The sequence below is a fragment of the Asparagus officinalis genome, chromosome 9, assembly GCF_001876935.1.
Source record: "Asparagus officinalis chromosome 9, Aspof.V1, whole genome shotgun sequence".
In the NCBI taxonomy this organism is placed as follows: domain Eukaryota; kingdom Viridiplantae; phylum Streptophyta; class Magnoliopsida; order Asparagales; family Asparagaceae; genus Asparagus; species Asparagus officinalis.
Window position 1 is genome coordinate 33,919,671 of NC_033802.1, and position 21,635 is coordinate 33,941,305.

At 35.7% G+C, this 21,635-nt stretch overlaps 1 protein-coding gene across 1 annotated transcript; it reads left to right on the forward strand.

Annotated features, from left to right (window-relative positions):
- LOC109823352 (uncharacterized protein At3g27210-like) lies at positions 18,771–21,631 on the forward strand (the record flags this gene model as incomplete). Its single annotated transcript, XM_020389632.1, has 3 exons — positions 18,771–19,153; positions 20,724–20,804; positions 21,219–21,631. Coding segments are annotated over exons 1-3 (648 nt in total), but the record flags the coding sequence as incomplete, so codon positions are not given.

The following is a 21,635-nucleotide window of genomic DNA, read 5'->3' on the forward strand; positions in this document are numbered from 1 at the left end:
TTATGCTGCTGGAAATGATGACCAATGAGTCTACTCATATAATCAACGAAAACAAAAGATAACATCTTTGCATATAATCAACGAAAACAAAAACTGGAAAAATATTCTGCTCAGACGACCAATGAGTCGACTCATAAGTCGACTTATGAGTCGACTGATGAGTCGACTAATGAATCGACTGACGAAAAAATTTTTAGTTTTGTGTCTCGTCTAGTCGACCAATGAGTCGACCAATCCCAGTCGACTTATGAGTCGACTGATAGGGTGTTTTACAGATTCTTGATCTGTTTGAGTTGTTTTTCGGGGTTGCCTCGATTATCTGACACTAGTTTACAATGTTAGTATTTTATCTGTACATGTGAGTTGACTTTTGACACAAGTACCGATATATGCACACCGAGGCACGTGTGACATGAGTCTATGTGTATCTTTTGAGTATATATCATCGACACTTACACTTCGCATAACTTATATTTAGTCCTCGTGTTGGACACTCATTCCTTTTAGTCCTCATGTTGGACACTCATTCCTTTCAGTCCTCGTGTTGGACATTCATTTCATTCAGTCCATGCGTTGGACATTGGTTATATTCAGTCCATGCGTTGGACATTGGTTATATTCAATCCATGCATTGGACATTGGTTATATTCAGTCCATGCGTTGGACATTGGTTATATTCAGTCCATGCGTTGGACATTTGGTTATACTCAGTTCATGCGTTGGACATTGGTTACATTCAGTCCATGCGTTGGACACTCGTTACTTTCAGTCCATGTGTTGGACGTTTACTTCATGCAGTCCATGTGTTGGACACTTAATCATTTTCGGACATGACATTCATGTGAGTTCGACATGACACTATGTTTGGAAGTAGAGATGGGTTTTGTATTCTTTTAATTTGTTTGTTCATATATTAGATTCCGGGTTTTGGTATTTAGGGATTTATAATTTGAGATACAAGGTATATACATGAGGGTTTTCTTGTTTGGATTATTTCGCTTGATGTATCTATGCTCGTGTTGTAATTTCCTAACTACTAAAATCCTCTTATACATAGGTATTTACAATTTGAGCTACATGGTATATACATGAGGGTTTCCTTGTTTGGATTATTTCGCTCGACGTACTTATGCTCACGTTGTAATGACCTATATAGGATCAGTGATTTCATATATATATATGTATTATTTTCCCTTGGGGTTGGTTGTGATGTTACTCGCTAGCGCTTTGACGCTCGTTGTCCCTCCTCCTTTCAGGTAACGAGCCAGGAGCCCGGAGAGTCGCAGGTTGATGGCGTCGCACTTTAGCTTTAGCCATTTATTATAGTTATATTTTTCTTTTGAACTCTACTATAGACTTTTGTTAGACATTTGAGAGTTTATTCTAGAAGTTGTAAAGGCTGTGTGCCTTGTTTCCTTTTACTCAAACATTTGTATTTGAGATTTGTTGAGAAGTTCCAGTTTATTCATTTCAGACATTGACTTGTACTTCAGTATGTTAGATGATGAAATATTTATTTGATCTCTATTATTTCATCAGTTGACTCTTGTATTATCTTTTACTTGCTTTTGTACCTATACCTGTTATTGACTCTACTAGAGAGATAGTAATTGTGATGGTGAAACATGTTATTGCACGGTGTGGTGCATGGTAGGTTTGATATTCTTGGTTTTACCTTGGACTACAGCTTTGTGTGAACCCAGGGGCGTCACACAGTTATCCAGTAATGCGAACATTAACCTATTTGAGATGTGGACTAGTGAGCTATTATAGGATGGCTAGTTGCATGACCTCGTTACATGGACGATTTTGGTTTCTTTTGATCATTATACTCTGAAAGCACCCTAATGCCACTAGGAAGGAACCCTAGAGGGGGGTGAATAGGGTTTATGCTAATCTTATCCGATTTATACCAATTAAAAACTTATTAATAAATATATGCTAGCAAGAATGATATATTACAAATATATGTACAAGGATATAAAAGTAACACAAGGGTAAACAATCTAAACTAGATAGTGAACAATATAAACAACAAGCAATATACAAAGACAATATAAGATATGAACATAAAAATAAGTGTGCCAATGCAATTACAAACAAGCGATATGTTCACGGAGTTTGATCCCCACGACCTACGTCTTCGCTCCTCACCTCGAGGAGATCTCCACTATCACACCGGGTTTTCTACGCTTACCCGAATAACGTTTACACCTCACAATGTCGGTTTTCAACCCTCATTGATCAACGTTCACAATTACTCACAATGTAACTACACTAACTACCGCCTCAAGTGTTAGTCTCTAGCCCGTGTCTCCCTCAAGTGTTAGGAATTACAACCTCTCTCTATGTATTACCACCTACCTCACTCCTCTTGGGACGACCCTGTCTCTCACCACACACTCCTCTTGGTGTACTAGTATAATACAAAGTGAACCTCACAATAATAGCTCACTAATCAATTGATTGTTCTCTAAACAATGAGAGAACTCAATTAAGCACAACTCAAGGTTACAATCTCTCACACCCCAAATTATACTATGTATGAAAATACTAAAAGCTCAAGTGGGTGTGTGTAACAATGAGAATTAATAAAACAAAATCAAACTAAACTCAATATAAACTGTAGCTTAGAAAATAATAATTAAACAATTATATATAAATGCAAAGCTAGATTAAGTTTAGAAAACTTTTTTATAGATAACAAGAGAGAGGGAGAAGAGTGAATGCTCAAACACCAAAGGATGATCTCCACTTGCTCTTGTGAAATTGTCTTCACAAACCGAAACTAGAAAAATGCTTAAAAGCTTCTTAAACAAACTTAAACCAAACTTTAAACCCTTATTAAACTTTCTTAAAACATTCTCTTGCTTAAATAAAACTGAGGATATGTGGGGGTATTTATAGGAACCCTAAAGCCAAGAGAAAACAAGGCAAAAAGATCAAAAACCCAAAACAAGACAAGACTGGAAAAAACTAGCCATTATAGCATCAGTCGACTGACGGCTTTCATCAGTCGACCGATAAGCTGAGCGTTAGAGGCATTTTCCAGCTCATCAGTCGACTGACGGACCTTATCAGTCGACTGACGGACCTTATCAATCGACTGATGGACCTTATCAGTCGACTGATGACCTCATCAGTCGACTGGTCAGTCGATCAAAATAAAACAGAAACTTTTTGTTATTCCAGATGTTTTCTTCAGTTGACTGAACACATTCATCAGTCGACTGATAACACTGTATCAGCCTGATTGAAATAAAAAATCTAATTTTTAAATCTCTTTTAAAAATAGAAAATAAAATCAGAAAAATATAAAACTTTGGGGAATGCTTGTAAACATGATAATGAACATGTTACAAAAACTATTTTTCAAAAAACACCTCCTAAATAAAAAATCTCTTCATTTTTTACTAACACTTGTTTTGTTATTTTGACTAAACCATGTTTTGAAAACTTTATAAACTGATTTTATAGACTTGATAAAATATACAAACTATTGTTATTAAGTCTATAAACCAAAAACTCAATATTATGCAAAAATAAAGTTTTGCACAATATGCATTTAACAAAATGATAAATATGAAACATGTATATATATGTAAACAATAATATAGGTTTCATATTTATATAAACTTGTAAACTATAAAACCAAAATTTGTTTATATATACATAACTATATATATACATAGAAACCAATAAAATGTGTGTATATGATATTGAGCTTAAAGTATCTAACACACATAATATAAACCCTAAACTAATTTACCCAAGCTTGTGATCTTCAACGAAGCTCTATCTTGGTAAGCTTGCGGATGAAGCTTGAACTTTGATCTTCAACTTGAATTGCATTCCTTCACTCCACAATTTCGCTAACCTCCATTGGATTTGATCGTGAATGCTTGATTCCATCCATCCTTCAACATATTGTTTATCTACAATAAATACTAAAACACAAATAATAGACAAACAACATTAGTAGTAAATTGTTTGTTAATCATCATCAAAACAAAAGGACCTAACATACCCTAGTAGTGGATTTTATTTAGACTGTTCGAATACCAGCAGCATGCTTCTATTTTAAATAAAGTTATTGCATTTGGTCGTTCGACCGTTTTTATTCTCCTTTGTGGGATCTTGTCGTGTGCCATGCACGCTAACGCACTCCTATTTTCTTGGGTTGTACGTCAGACTTAGAGGATAGACAGGTCCAGCTTGGAGACACGCCAGAGTCCAAGTATTCTCAGTAGGAGTGTTTTGCAGACAGAGCTGAAGAAGAAGCCGAAGCTTAATTACCCTTTTAGTCATTTGATGGACTTAGTTTATTTTTGTAGTACTTCCTTTCTATTTCTGTTGGACTATGTATTTTCATATTTCTTTAGTTAGACTGTTTTGTAAAAAGGGCATGTTTGACCCAAATTTTGTGTCTCGGATGGTATACTATTTGTGATATGGCTCTTTTTCGTTCTGAGTTGTTTATTATATTCTTGCTAATTGTGATCGGGGACTTATGACTTTGAACTTTATTGTTTGACACTTAGCATATTAGATTGAGTAGAAATGGTCTAGTATTTATTTTTTTCTCAGTCTAATACGTCGCAGGCTTGTTCGCGTCCCGATTCTTGGATATTTTAGAAAACGGGGCGTGATAGGTTTTTATGGTGGCCCATGCAGGTCACGGTCCCGAGTGCCTACCAGTGAGAATATAATATATAATTTAGATGCATGTCATTATTTCATCCGTAAGACTATACTTAAGCCCTTATCCTATTATCTTGATAAATTATGTTTGTCCCTACCTTATTACTTTTTGACTCCGGAATTTCCCACTATTTCTTGTCTCGTCACTTCTTGACTATACTCTCTTCGTATAACTTCTTTTTCCTCGTACAGGTCATTATTTTATGTGTTATTATTTTTACACTATGTTTTCTTTTATTTGACTTATGTATCATTTGATTGTATTGATTTCTGTATTATTTATTATATTATTTTATGTTTCACACACAGTGTTATCTTGTTTTTTTTTTATTAAAAATGTACAAGTAATATAGTCTAATGAAAATTATTACTTATATATTTTTAATTGTTCAAATCATGTTCATTAAGTGTTTCGCATTACTCTAGACTTCACATATACATCATATAGCATATCTGATATTCAGATTATTTTCTTATGTTTAAATATACTTTTGTATATCTACATTGTGTGTGTGTGTGTGCTTTTTCTGTCATACCATCTATCATTTACTTATGTTCTAGATTATTATATATTCTTCGTATTTTTAGTGATATACATTAATAAGTTCATGATTTTGATATTCTACATATGCATTCTTATTCTTTATTTTTTCAACTCACAACATTTCTAATACATAGTTATCTTATCAGTCAGTTTTGTCTTATTTAGGTTGTTTTAGTATGTTCATATTGGTTTCGTTATTTCTAAGAGTAATGTATTTCTATTTTGATATTCAAGCAATTATTCATATTGTTAGGTTTGGAATTTGAGTTACTAATTATATAGTTTTTGTTACATTATCTCGTATCATTAGTTATTATTCTTTTATAATTAATATAAAGATAATTCTAAATAGCGTTTGTGGGTATGCATGGTATTTACTCATGGGTTGTTTACAGTGCATTTGCATATTTGTTGTTTGTTTACTTCGTTTTTGATATGTATGTTATCACAAATGACAAAATAATACATGGACAATATACATTGTATACGCATGTTGTTTTCAGTAATTATTTTATGGTGTTTTTAAATTTTTATGTCCTTTTATTGTACCATTGTTTGTTGTTCATTCTCTATCATTATTTTCGTTTACTTATGTTGTATTTTACTTTTTTATTCTTTTATACTTACTATTCTCTTTTCATTATAGTGTATTCACATAGATTATTATATTTATGATGTATACTATTTATTAATTTATAGTTATTCATCATTTCTAGTATCAACTGTGTCTAATCGTGTTCTATTTCATGTATTACCAGTGTTTATGTTCACATGTCCATCAATCATTCATAGTATGTTTATCTATAATATACCAGTGTTTTATTATACGAATTTATGCTCCTCTTATACTTTTTATTTGTTTATATATCTATTTTATCTTTCATAGTTCACGTTTTATGTATTATACATCTTTATTTACATATTTTTATGTTGATCGTATTTTTGTGATTTTTGACTACTATACAATATATTGCTATATCTAAATTGATTTTATAGAGTAATGATTATTATTGTTATATCTTATTTATATTTATTATTTTATCTTATGAATATTACTAATATTTCTGATTACCATATTGTATGTCGAATATATAATTATGTCCTTCCTATTATGTTTTATATAATATGTTTATTTTGAATCACTTGTTTGCTCTTATGTCTATTTTATCATATAATATTTTATGACTATTTTCATCATAATTATCTTGCTAGCATGATTAGTACTATGAGTATTCAGACTTTTATATGCTTATTATTATGTATGTGTTTTTATTTTTAATGGTTATTATATATGATGATTTTATTTACTATATTATATAAATATATTTAATATCTGACTTAGTATTGTGTCTTGTATGATAATTATTTACTATCATATGCTCTCAAAAATTATTAATTATAACTATAACTATTTTTATTGAATTTATCATCATGTTCTATTTTTACTGTTTGCTATTGTTTTGATTATTATATCTATGTTTTCTTATGTGTATTTATGTTTTGACTGCTTTAAACATATATTGCTATAATACTATCTTTAAATCTTTTAACATAGTTGCAAATTTTTATTTTTGGAATTTGTGCCTTATGTCTTATTTGGTTGAATGTGATTTGCTAATTTCATTCATGTGTTTGCTTGTAATTATATTTTTTTTGTATATCTTGAATGTCTATTCTACTAACTAATTGTATGATATTACTACTGTGATTTGATTTTTAGTATTTTTATGTCTTTTATGTTGTCTATAATATTGTCTAAACTATATGTATGTTTGATTCTTTACTATTTTGTTTTGCTTACATACTCTTTAAATATTTTCTTTTGCTTTTGCTTGTATATGATTCATTTGTTATTTGTATTATGCTTTTATGTTTTTGTATTTTATCATGTTTATCATCTGCTTATGTATGAGTGATTTATATTTTGTTAAGATCTTTTTATCTTTTATCTTCTTTATGTTCTTCTTTCAATTATTTATATTGTTGAGTTCATATATTTTATCATATATTCTAGTGATTGATAATTGTTTGAATTATGTATTTATATCAAATTTTTGTATGCTATTTGTTATATTTTATCAATTCAGTGTTATTGATTATATTTTAACATTGTGATGTGTTGTCTTATGATACTATATCAATAATATCATGTTGATATTATTTTTTCTATAATTGTATATTTACTGTTTGACTTCCTTGCTATCATGCTATGTTTGACTGATATTTATATTTTTGCCTATGCCTAGGTGTTGTGTTATGTTATTATTATTATGGTCTGCTACACGTATGCTAAATCTTAGTTGTTATGTCTTGTATCGTTCTTGTATACTTTCCTCTTTGCTTATGGACATGCAGTTTATTTTGAATCTTTCTCTATATGAGTGGAATTGAGTCTCTCGTTCTATATTTTTCTTTATTTTCTTTGTATATCACCCTTATTTTAATTCCGAGGACGCAATTTGTTTTAAGGGGGGTAGAATATAATGACCATAAATTTTTTATACTAGTTTAAATAATTTTTTGGTATTTTAAAATACTAAATTATTATTTTTAAAAGAGTATTTATATTTTCTTAACTTTCTAGAATTTTCTATGATTTAAAAATCCGGTTTTATATAGTTTTGTTAATTATAAATTTAATTGTTATGGTAAAACCTTTTTAAATTAATATTTAAATCGTTATTATTGTCATTATAACTATTATTATTATTAATTATTTCATATTGATTTTTCTCCTTAATTTTCTCTTTGATTTTCTCCCAAATTTTTATCCTTATTTTCCTCCTTAATTATCCTTAAATTTTTCTCTTTAACCCTAATCCATTTCCTACGTTATATATCTTTCCCTCTCCCCCCCCTTCATCTCTCCTCTCCCTCGCCCCAAGAAGCAAGCCCTCTCAACAGCCTTCGCGTGATCCCGCTCAACACCGATAGTCTCACCTTCAATCACCTGCCACGTCGCCCTCTCCCCTCAACCGTTGCCAACCTTACACATCCGTCGGCCTCATCTAACTCCTCTCCGTGCGCCTCTTCTTTCCACCAGCTTCCTCATACCGCACTCACACCGGCGCGCGTCGCCCACAGCAGCGGCGCCAGATCCTGACCGTTTGCCTCCTCTTACCTCCAAACTCCGACCACAACCTGTCCTCCGTTTTCCCAAGTCCTGCTCGCGCACCAGGCTTGCTCGCCCCGACAACATCTCCAAGGACTGTTCGACGAACCCCTGGACCCCCGTGCAGCCCTGACCTCACCACTAGCTCTTCCCTCCCTCTTCAAACTGATCGCCTCACCGCAAGCCCTAAGGCTCCCAGCCCACCCTCCAACCAAACAGCTCACACCGATTGCTACGAGCTCCTCCCTCAACAGATCTGACCACCAACGCTACCGTCGAGCCCCCTTAGCGACGACAGCCGCCTCCATCCATCCTTAGCTCCTCCATCAGTCCCTTACTCATCCTTCGCTGCTTGTTGTTGCCTCCTCTCCGCTAACCAACTCTGATAGTCCTTCAACCGTCGTCGTCGCCTCGTCCGTAGGCCCTTGGCCTCGTAGGCAAGATCCTTATTCCCCGATTATTTATTCATTACAATTCTTAGATTTGTCATGAATTAAGTATGTGCAAGATCCATTTTCTCATTTGATTCATCATTACAATTTTTAGATCCGTTATAAATTAATTAAGTTTATGCATAGATTAGTCTGTGATTTGATTATGTTGTAGCATATTTATATTGTGATATAGTCTAGAATTATTATGAGAAATAGTTTAAAGAAATTATTTTGCAAAAGGATTTATTTATCTTTTAAAATCATAGATTCTTAATATGCCATGATTTATTTGCACATTATCAGTTACATTTCTTATTTTCTTGTTGTGATCGAGAACCATTAGTAGTTCATGACTTAGTGGCTTTGCGCGTCATGAACAAGACTTAGTGACATGTATGAGTGCGTTGACCATACTTAAGGGGTGAATAAGTGATCCATTATAGGCCTAGAAACACAAGAGATGTTGAGGTGGGAAAGTCTTGGTTCACATGATCGGGTGTGGTTGTTGATTATCTTACAGGCTCGTACCAGTGAATTGTTTGGCACTGGGGTTAGTATGTTGGGCCAGTGAATCGTTTCGCACGTAGTCAGTGAAATCGTTTCGTCACCCGAGTTTTGCTTGAATTCGGACCAGTTTGAAATCAGATTGTGTGTAGTCCTCTTACCGAATCATTTCGCGGTATTGGATGCGCGTAGAGGATCGTGAACAGTCAGTTATCTGCTAATGCGAACATTGACCTATTTGAGATGTGGACCAGTGAGCTATTATAAGATGGCTAGTTGCATGACCTCGTTACATGGACGATTTTGGTTTCTTCTTATCGTTATACCCTAGTAGTGGATTTTATTTAGACTATTCGAATACCAGCTGCATGCTTCTATTTTATTTACTGTTATTGCATTAGGTCGTTCGACCGTTTCTATTCTCCTTTATGGGATCTTGTCATGTGCCAGGCACGCTGATGTACTCCTATTCTCTCGGGTTGTACGTCAGACTTAGAGGACGGACAAGTCCAGTTTGGAGACATGTCAAAGTCCGAGTATCATTAACGGGAGTGTTTTGCAGACAGAGCTGAAGAAGAAGCTGAAGCTTAATTAGCCTTTTAGTCATTTGATGGACTTAGTTTATTTTTGCAGTACTTCCTTTCTATTTCTGTTGGACTATGTATTTTCATATTTCTTTAGTTGGACTATTTTTAAATAAGGGCATGTTTGACCCAAATTTTGTGTCTCGGATGATATACTATTTGTGATGTGGCTCTTTTCTGTTTTGAGTTGTTTATTATATTCTTGCTAATTGTGATCGGGGACTTGTGACTTCGCACTTTATTGGTTGACGCTTCGCGTATTAGATTGAGTAGAAATGGTCTAGTATTTATTTCTCCTCGGTCTAATACGTCACGGGCTTGTTCACATCCCGATTCCTGAGTATTTTGAGAAGCGGGGCGTGACAGGTTTGTTATCTCGACTGAAGAAAAGACTTAGAAAATGCAAAAAGTTTGTACTCAGTCAACTGATGGTTCATCAGTCGACCGAAGCAGGTCATCGGTCGACTCAGTCGACCAATAAAGGTTAAACTGCCTGTAACGGTCAGCTCATCAGTCGATTGAATAGTACCATCAGTCGACTGATGACACTGTAACAGCTAGTTTTTTCAGTTTGCTAATTTTTTGGGTTTTTATCTTTTTGCTTGGATTTTCTTGGTTTTTAGGCTATGTTTTGTGATCTTATGTATACCCCTTACCCACAAACTTCTGAATCAACTAAGAAAAATAAAATACAAATTTTGGGGAAGTTTGTTTAGCTTTGGCTGCCCTCCCTAAAAGATTATATTTTATATGGAGCCCACTAAAGATTATCATGTGTTAATTAAAATTTAGTACAATGAAACCCCTAAATCATCACATTGTCATTCCTAATTAAACCATGAAAGACAGAAGAAAATTTAGTCTACTTCTGACACAACAAGATATATGAATTATTATATTGTCAGCAGATTAAAAAACACTATTTCAACCACTTTGGAGAAATATGAAAATCAGTGACAGCTACTGAGTAAAAGAACGAGCATTTGCTCACATAAGAGCTTTGCACCTAAAATTTGACTTTTGTATAAATGTATAAGCTTGCAAACCCTTTTGTTGAAGCACCGATTTAATTCGTGTCCATTTATTTTTGAGGCAAATCTAGGAACTTTTGATTGGTTGAAGAACTTGAGAATTGAAAAATAAAAGTTAAAAAGCCTATAAATCAAAAAAAAAATTATTTAGTAAATCAAAAAGAAAAAGGAGAACAACTTTGTTGAGAGCCAAGCATAGAGTATAAATTTCTTTGTTGAGAGCCAAGCATAGAGTATAAATTTGACTATGTACAGTGTAAATATTATCTAATATAATTCAGGCTTATTCATCCACTAATATATTGGATAAATGCGTATAAAGTAGAATTCTAAGTTGCATATATATATATACTCAACATAGGTTCCAGTAAAGTACAACTACAATGAGATTGTTACTAATGTATTACTTAAATCAGGAGCGGATCATGCCTTTATTTTCTTGTTCACTAATTAACTTAGAGAGAAAAAAAAAATCATGTCTATTATGAGATGTGGGAGGCCTTTGGCCTCCCCCTCATTATCCCTCCATTCACACCCCATTATGATGGTGTAACACCCCATTAAGTGGGGGTGACTTTTGGGTACTCAACCTATTCACATTGACTATCTATAAATATACATCATAGGCCTTTGGCCTAGGTAAGGGTTTCAAACACGTTATCAGCACGAAGTGTTCTTGAATCCCTGAGCCATAAAAAAAAATATATTTCCTTCCTCTTTTGCGCATTGAGATCTGGTTCGTTGCAGCGGGAGCGTTCGACGGATCATCGCAAGGAGGCAGCGTTCTACGGATCTTTAGTATCGATCGTCCCTAGATCTTTGATCTAGAGGTAATTACTATAATCCGTAGAATAATATATGACAACTGGAAAATTAAAAAAAATTAAAAAAAAATTGTTACTGTTCACCGAGGGTTACTGTTCACTCGGGAATTTTTCAGTTTATTAAGCAATTTTATTGTTGTTCATCTAATCTAATTGCTTTCATTATTTATTGGCATAACTAGTAATTAATACTATTAGTTAATTGCTATTCAAAAAAAAAAACAGAAATGTTTATGTGCTCATGTTGACATGATATTAAAAGTATTAAGTAGGCAGTATCGCATAGAAACAACAAGAAGTTTTAAAAAAAAATTTCAAAGAAAGCAAGGGTTTACTGTCCAAATTTGTTATGCCTGTTGCATATATTATTATTAAATTGCGTGGATGTTTAAATAAATAATGTTGTGGTTTTTGGATCAGCCTGTTTGTCACCAAATTTAAATTCCTTGCATTTTCTTTTCCTTCTGAGAGAGAAATTGTAGTGAGGATATAATTGTAAAAAGTCAAAGACCGGTGTATTCCATTGAAGACGAAGGTATTTTTGCAAAATGCAGGGAGCCCCTAGGGTTTTCCAAATTGTATTTTAATTTTATGTTTTTTGTTATCTTTGGACTGTATAATCGGACTTTGGACACTTTTTATTTTTTTGGTGACGGGCTGATCCACGCAACATGTTTATTGCATGAATTTTTAATTCCTTATTATTAATTCATGTCTTTCAAATGCATAGATAAAATGGCTAAAATAGCGAGCGTTGATTTTCGAAGTCCTAGACGCTGCTGGCAAGAATTATTTGAGTTGGCATGTGGACCTGAAGTTCCACTTACGTGCCCAGGGCTTATTAGCCACAATTTCAACTCCTGCTCCACCGGCTCCGGCCACTGTTACGGGTAATGCTGTAAATAATGCTGAGGTTGCTACTACAGTGATCGTCTCTGATATAGATAAGGCGAAAGCCATTATCTACATCAGGAGACATATTGATCGGACCCTGAAGGCCGAATACCTGACTGTAGAGGACCCAAAGGAATTGTGGACTGCACTTGAGGACCGATACAAACATCAGAAAGATGTAATCCTCCCACATGCATGTTATGAGTGGGAAAACCTCCGACTTCAGGACTTTAAGTCCGTAGCTGAGTATAACTCAGCACTTCATAATATCACCTCACGCCTGAAGTTGTGTGGTGAAGAAGTTTCGGAGGAACGCATGTTGGAGAAGACTTACACATCCTTCCACGAGAAGGATGCAATCCTCATGCAACAGTACCGCGAACGAAAGTTCAAAAAGTATTCTGAATTGCACTCCACCCTTCTGATGGCGGAGCAAAACAGAGAATTGCTTTTGGCCACTCATAACCTACGCCCTGCAGGCTCAGCTCCTCTACCCGAAGCTCACATGTTTTCTTCCCAGAAGCAGAAGAAAAAGCATAAGGGTAAATTCAACAAGGGGAAAGCCCCTAAGTGGCAGGCCAGATGTCCACCCCAGAAAAACAACCCGCCCCAGAGCAGCAATAGTGAGGGAAAGAAGAAGTGGAAGAAGAAGACCACTGAGCTGTCGTCCATTCCCAAGAACACTTGGGAGGACAAATGCCACAGATGTGGCATGACTGGACATTGGTCCAGAAACTGTCGCACTCCGCGACACCTCCAAGATCTGTATCTAGCGAGCCAGAAGTCTCCTGTTGAAACAAATCTGGTGGAAAAGCAGCCGTCTACTCAGTTCACTGCTGATGACTTCGAAATGGATGATCTTCTCGACTAGATCCATGTTATCTTTATATGCATTTAAATTCTCATAGTACTTTCATCTTTAGTTCTTTACTTTCCATGTAATGCAATTTACTTTTCAATAAAGATAGTTATTTTCTTTAGATTAAAATATTGCATTCATGTTATAGATGAAGTGTGAGTGCCTTGTGGACAGTGCCTCGACGCACACAATCCTTCGCGAAAGAAGCTATTTCAATAGCTTATATGATTATGACGATCCTGTAATTACGATTTCAGGACTATCTAATATAATAGAAGGATTTGGTGAAGCAATGATATTGCTCCCAAATAAAACGAGACTAATAATAAAAGATGCATTATTCTCTCCGAAATCTAATAGAAACCTCATAAGTTTCAAGGATATTCGTTTAAACGGATATCACTTAGAAACCAATGAAATAAATGAGGATGAGTATTTGTATGTAACTCGTCAAAAAGATGGTTCAAAAACTATCTTAGAACGATTCAAGGGACTCCCGTCGGGTCTCTATCATACATATATTCAACCAGTAGAAGCTAACATGATTATGCACCAGAAGTGCCATTCTTTGCCGAAATTTAAACTTTGGCATAACAGACTGGGTCACCCAGGATCAGCAATGATGCACCGCATCATGAGCCAATCAAGTGGACACAACCTGAAGAACCTGAAGATTCTTCAGAAGGGTGATTACTCATGTCTATCTTGTTTCTAAGGTAAACTGATCACGAGACCTTCCCTTCTGAAAGTGGGATTAGAGTCTCCTAGCTTCTTGGAGAGAATACATGGCGATATTTGTGGGCCTATTCACCCCGCAAGTGGACCATTTAGGTACTTTATGGTACTTATAGATGCATCAACCAAGTGGTCTTACGTGTGCCTTTTGTCCACCCGCAACTTAGCTTTTTCAAAGCTATTGGCACAAATTATTAAGTTGCGGGCTCATTTCCCCGATAATCAAATCAAGAAATTACGTCTTGATAATGCGGGAGAATTCACTTCACAAGTCTTTCAAGACTATTGCCTAGCAACTGGCATCGAAGTTGAACATCCTGTAGCACATGTTCACACCCAGAACGGGTTAGCAGAATCTCTAATTAAGAGATTGCAATGGATTGCTCGTCCATTGTTGATGCAATCACAGTTGCCTGTTGAGGCTTGGGGTCATGCCATATTGCATGCCGCTTCGCTTATCAGAATACGACCCTCTGGTGGCCATATTTTGTCACCAATGCAGCTTGCTTATGGTGCACCTCCGAATATCTCACATTTGAGAGTGTTTGGTTGTGCAGTTTACGTCCCAATTGCTCCTCCACAAAGGACCAAAATGGGTCCACAGCGTCGTTTGGGTATCTATATAGGGTTTGATTCGCCCTCTATAATAAGATACCTTGAACCCCAGACGGGTGACGCATTTAAAGCACGTCTTGATGATTGTGAATTTGTTGAGGATTCATTTCCTAAACTTGGCACACAGTCCAGGAAGCCTGACGCTTCTAAGACCATTTCTTGGAACACCAAGACTTTGTCTCATTATGATCCGCGTACTAGTCAATGTGAAGATGAGATCCTGAAGATTCTTCATCTTCAGAATACAGTACATTTACTTCCGGATAAATTCACTGATAACCAGAAGATTGTCAGATCACACGTGCCTGCTGTCAACACGCCAGCTAGGATTGACATCCCCAAAGATGGATGCAATCCGCCGGCAGCAGAAACGGCTGTACCTCAATTGAAAAGAGGACGCCCACCAGGTTCGAAGGACAAAGTCCCTCGTAAAAGAAAAAATCCTGGAGAAATAAAAATGAACCCAACACAGGATACTGAGCTCAGACCAGCTTCCTCTCCCCTCCTAGATTCCCCTGAAGAGGAACAAATAGGAGAAACATCATTAAATTTTGTACGTACTAAGGAGGTACTGGACAGAAAAAGCACAGTCGACGACGACGACTTTGCGTTCGATATTGCCGTTCACGTCACTGAATACGACGATGACATCGAACCACGGTCTCTAGCGGAATGTAAACGCAGAGACGATTGGCCAAAGTGGAACGAGGCAATAGGAGTAGAGCTGGACTCACTCTTGAAACGCGAAGTCTTTGGACCAGTAGTCCAAACACCTAAAGGTGTAAAACCTGTGGGATATAAGTGGGTCTTCATCAGAAAAAGAAATGAACACAACGAGGTTGTGCGCTACAAAGCACGGCTTGTAGCACAAGGTTTTTCCCAAAGACCGGGAATAGACTATGAAAAAACATATTCTCCGGTTATGGATGGGAATACCTTCCGATTCCTAATAAGCCTCTCATCTCTGGAAGGCCTAGAAATGCAGCTCATGGACGTTGTGACTGCATATCTATATGGCAATATAGATAAAGATATCTATATGAAACTCCCTGAAGGATATAAAATTCCACCAGAGATAGCAGATAGACCTCGGGACGTCTATTCTGTTAGGCTTCAAAGATCATTATATGGTCTTAAGCAATCGGGGAAAATGTGGTATAACAGACTAAGTGAGTTCCTTGCTACGCAAGGATTCACAAATGATAAAGTCTGCCCGTGTATCTTTATAAAAAGATCGGGAACAGGATTCATTATAGTCGCCGTCTATGTCGACGACTTAAATCTCATTGGATCTCCTGCAGAGATCGCTGGGATATCTGAAAGCCTTAAGAATACTTTTGAAATGAAAGACCTAGGCAAAACAAAGTATTGTCTTGGCTTACAGATCGAACACCTTAAGGGTGGTATCCTGTTACACCAATCCACATATACACGGAAATTACTTAAAAATTTCCGAATGGATAAATGTCATCCTCTTAGTACACCAATGGTTGTTCGATCATTGGATGTAAAGAACGACCCCTTCCGTCCGCTGGAAGAGGGGGAGGAAATGCTAGGTCCTGAAGTACCTTACCTCAGTGCCATTGGAGCACTATTATATCTGGCTAACTGTACGCGTCCCGATATAGCGTTTTCAGTTAACCTACTAGCCAGATACAGTGCAGCGCCCACAAAGCGCCACTGGAATGGAGTTAAGCATCTTCTGCGCTACCTCCAAGGGTCTATAGACCTGGGATTATATTTCCCGAAGGGTGGGTCTCCCACCTTAATTGGTTATTCAGATGCAGGTTACAGGTCTGATCCCCACACCGAGAAATCACAAACCGGATTTGTGTTTACATTCGGTGGTACGGCCATCTCCTGGAGGTCTGTCAAGCAAACCACTGTAGCAATCTCATCCAACCATTCCGAACTCCTCGCGATCCATGAAACCAGCAAAGAATGTGTTTGGCTTCGTTCTGTCATTCAGCACATCTTAGTGTCTACCGGCCTGAAGACTGGTGACCTTGAGCCAACTACTATATTTGAAGACAATGCAGCCTGCGTTGCTCAACTTCAGTCTGGCTTCATCAAGGGTGACAAGACGAAGCACATATCTCCCAAGTTTTTCTGGACGCACGATCTTCAAGAGGAGGAGCAAGTTAAAGTACAGCAGATCCAATCATGTAATAATTTAGCTGACTTGTTCACTAAGGCTCTGCTTAGATGTACTTTTGTAAAACTTGTAAAAGGAATAGGGATGAGACATCTGAAAGACCTACAAGCCTGAAGCTTGTATGGTTCAGGGGGAGTAACCTATGGGTTGTACTCTTTTTCCTTAGGCTGATGGTTTTTTCCCACTGGGTTTTCCACAGCTAAGGTTTTAACGAGGCAAACAAGTTTACTCTGGATCCAGAAGTATCCACCCCATTAGCTTTACGAACTCTGAAGTGTTCATAAGCTAAACCCAAGGTAATGGATGGATAAGAGGGAGTATTATGAGATGTGGGAGGCCTTTGGCCTCCCCCTCATTATCCCTCCATTCACACCCCCATTATGATGGTGTAACACCCCATTAAGTGGGGGTGACTTTTGGGTACTCAACCTATTCACATTGACTATCTATAAATATACATCATAGGCCTTTGGCCTAGGTAAGGGTTTCAAACATGTCTACATAGTTCAAGAAATTAAATCCAGAATACTAATGTACATATAGTATTTTCATTGTCACAACTCTATCGCCATTCAAAAAAATTCTGTGTGCGCAACGCTCCCGTATGAATCACTGTTATGAACGTGATGTCAACGATGATGAACATTATCAGAGAAAAATAATATTCACTGCTCAAATAGTGGGGACAACAACAACTATTTTACTTTTCTTAAATAAAATACCAATACGTCTTTACAAACTCTCTAACTGTATATTTTTAAGAATATCAAAATTCAGAATATAACTCTAATTTGCTAAAGGAAAGAAAAAAAAATAGCCTCTCTGATTTTCACTTGAGAAGCATATACGTATTATGTGCATATCTTAATCATGTTAGTTTTGCTGCCATCTTCCTTAGATGGTTGTCGTTAATACCTGATACAGAGTGCAATAGAGGCTTTTCAATAAATAACAAGAAGGGAAAGAAGCAGCATGAGGGATTTTAGGGGAAATGTCTAGAAAGAAGAGGGCAAAACGAACAAGACTGATTAAGAGAAATTATAGATTTGAAAATTTTATTTAAATATATGAAAATTAGGGGGGATGTTTAAGAGAACTTAGAGATTCGGGAGAATTATTTAAAATATATGAGATTTTGGAGAGCTTATTTAAAATATATATATATATGATTTAGGGTCCAATAAATAAATAATAATAATAAATTATGGTAATAGGAGGAAGATCAAATTCTTTTAAGAGCGAGAAATATGCACAAAATATACACTTAATCAAATCCAGAAATAAATAAAGGGCTAAAAAGCACGTAAATACTTGTTACACTCAATTTGCACATGTATATCCTCATTTGTTTTTTATAGCATGGTCTAAGCTATATAGCATGTAATTACCCTTCATTATGGAAACGTGAACATTTTCATTCGAATGTTCTTATATAGCATTTAGAATCAATTAACTCTATGCCAAAAAAAAAAAGAATCAAAATTAACATGTGTATCATATAGAACTATTTAGATAAAAATTTTCATGTTTGTATGATAAATATTACTGATGTGTGAATTTTAAATAGCTAGAAACATACAAATGCTATGGAAAAATATGTGACAGTATGCAAGTGCCAAGCGAAAGTATTAAGTGCTACCAAGCAAAAACTCTGAAAGAGAGAAATTTTTATTCGTAGAAGCTAGGAAGGAAGAAATTTGATTCCCCCATGAACCGAAAAGGGGACCCACCGATTGGAAAAAAAAAATAGTAATAGAAAATGGCACCCTCTCCAATCAGTGTATCCAGCCATTAATTGAAACCCACCTCTCCCTTCAAGTAATAAAATCACAATTTGATTTTGATCTCTCTCTCTCTCTCTCAAGCCTCTCTCCCCTTCTGCCATGACAAGGTCCTCCCTTTAACTGCAAGTGATCGGCTCCTCTGTCCTCTCCCCTCCCCCTCTTTCTGTCTCCCTGCGAAAATTCGCAGAGAAAACAGAGTTTTTTTTAAGGCCATATATATACCATGAGATTTCACCTGGGTTTGGGCTCGAAGGCCAAAAGGTTCTTCCTTTCTTCGTCTCCCAAGGAGAAGACCGTCAGCGGAGAGAACCCAGTTGGAGAGTTTGGATTTAAGGGGAATCCGGCTGTAGATTCTGGATTTAGGTACTCGGGTTTCGGTGAGTGATCTCCTTGAAGTATTTTTGGGATTTTTTTTCTATTTTTACTGCTTAGCTGTTGGTAAGTGATTGATACTAGCAATTTGCAGAAATTTGAATTTTTTTTACCTCTAATGTAAATTTGGCATGGAAAAGTCATGTAGAATGGAGATTAATAATTTGTGATCGTGTTAAAGACATGATTAAGTGCTTGGTACTTTAATTTATAGAAATTGGAATATTCTGATGTAGCTGATCTTGTATTGGATGTATTTTATCAGTAATTTTGATATTTAACACTTCTTTGGATATTTCTGTTTTTTGCACTCATCTTCTTTCAAATTGTTGTAGTTGAATCTTAAGAAGTATATAGTTAATGGTTGCATATAGAGTTAAGGGTAGTTTGTCTAGGTAACGATCATGGTGTTTGCAAATTATTTTAAAAAAAATCATTTGATCCTCAAAAGTTAGGGTTTTCACATTAAAATCACATTTACTTTTACCGGTAAAATTGATACTTACCATCTTTAAAGTTTTTTTTATGATGTAAACCACCTTTATTTGCTAACATGTTTGCAATGTCACACATAATTTTATTGTTTACCCGCTAAAAATCAGATATTCCCATTTTACCCCATCTTCTTCCTTCTAACCCTTAACCCTAACTCTAATCTCCTCCATCCTCCTCTTCTATAAATTCTAATTTGTTGGACGGGAGTATTTTGTTAAGTTCTTATTTGTTTTTAACTTAAAGTACAGCACTGTGTCACCAATTATCTGTTTAATAAGAAGTTGACTGGTCCCTCTTTTTCCTTTTAATATTTGTTGGATGATGGTGTGTCGCCTTCATTGTTTCTTCTCTTGTCATGTTGACTATAGTTAATTGTAGTTGATAAGGAACAAAGTTATCAAGAATAGTAAAAAAAAAAAAAAAAGGTTGATTGACTAGCTTAGCTCAGCCGATGCTGAAGTTGACGTTGGTTTTTGTTGGTGACCCCTTAACTAAATGTCATGCTTCTGCCTTTTACAGTCATGGCCTTTGTATAAGATTATTGGTTTAAAACAATTCAAATGTGTCGAGTAAAGTATTAGCATATAGTTAAAACCAAACTATATGGATTGGTGTAATTATTCACCTGTTCCTTTATTATTATTGTTATCGGGGGTAATGTATGGATAATCTCCCGCAAAAGTTGTGAGTATTATTAAGAATTTAAGATTATGGTTTGTAATCAAGCTTATCATTAATACGTGAATGAGTACATACTGTAAAAAGCTCGAGATAGTCAAATGTTTGAGATGAGGGTAGTATAAGGCACCATATATATAGTACTGTCGACTTTTAATTTCAAACTCTATAAATTCACGTCTTCAATTTATATCTACAGTAAGATTAAGAAAGTTCAACAAAATGCACATTTTATTTCTGAATTTTTTTATTTTGATTTTAATAATAAATAATTCCTATTAATGTTATCTCAGGTTCTAATTGAGTTTTCTTCTTATTCATGTATTTTTCTCCTTGAAAAAGTAGTTAGACATAGCGTGGTGATACCTTCCGAATTCAAGTTTATATCGTTTGATGTAATAGGTAGTAAAGATGAAATCTTCTTCGATTCCAAGGCATGGTTAGATTCAGACTGTGAAGATGACTTCTTCAGTGTGAATGGAGGTATGAATTCTATCTATCATATTATTTTATCTTACGTCTTAGGGTTAGCTGCAGATGCACCCCATGTACTATGGTGATTCTGGCCACTTATTAGTTATTCCCCATCAACTATTTTATCAGCACTTACTCATACTGAATCCCGAACACTATTTACTTTTTTGCCCTTAATTTATAGGGCATTACTCCTTTTTCAGTTAAACTTGGGGGCCAAAGGTAATTAAGGTCACTTGATTTTTGCATGACATCCCAGTCAAATGGAAGATTCTCCAGTTCAGGGGGTGTGAGTGCAGATAAGATAGTTTAGGAATTTTAACATAAAATAGGGGTGTATTGTGCTTACCCATACTTTTTAATATGAATTTGAAGATGCTATATTTTAGAATCATTTCACACCCATTTCATTTTCTATTGTAGATCTTACGCCTTCAAGAGGTAGCACTCCAAAGCATTACTTTAGTACTCCAGGGACTCCTCAAGCAAACAAATCCCTACATCTCCCAACATTTCCAGACCCAAAATCTGAGCCTTCACCAACTGCTGGCAAGAAGAAACTCTTTGACCTTCTCCAAGAGACCGTCCAAGATGAAAAAAACAAGCAAAATGCTGAAACAAATGGAAAGGCAAATGGTTATAAACTCTCTAATAACCAACCTTCAAGGTCATTTGAGTCAAGTCCCTATAACTCTGGAACTAACTCGGTTTGGAGCAGTGAAGTGACTCCGAGCAGAGATTCAAGTTTCAGGAAAGAAAGAACCAGGAGGCCAAAAAGCTGTTGCTTCCCGGGCTTAGTGCCAGGTTGTGGTCTCATTGATAGGAGGAAGCAGAAGATGA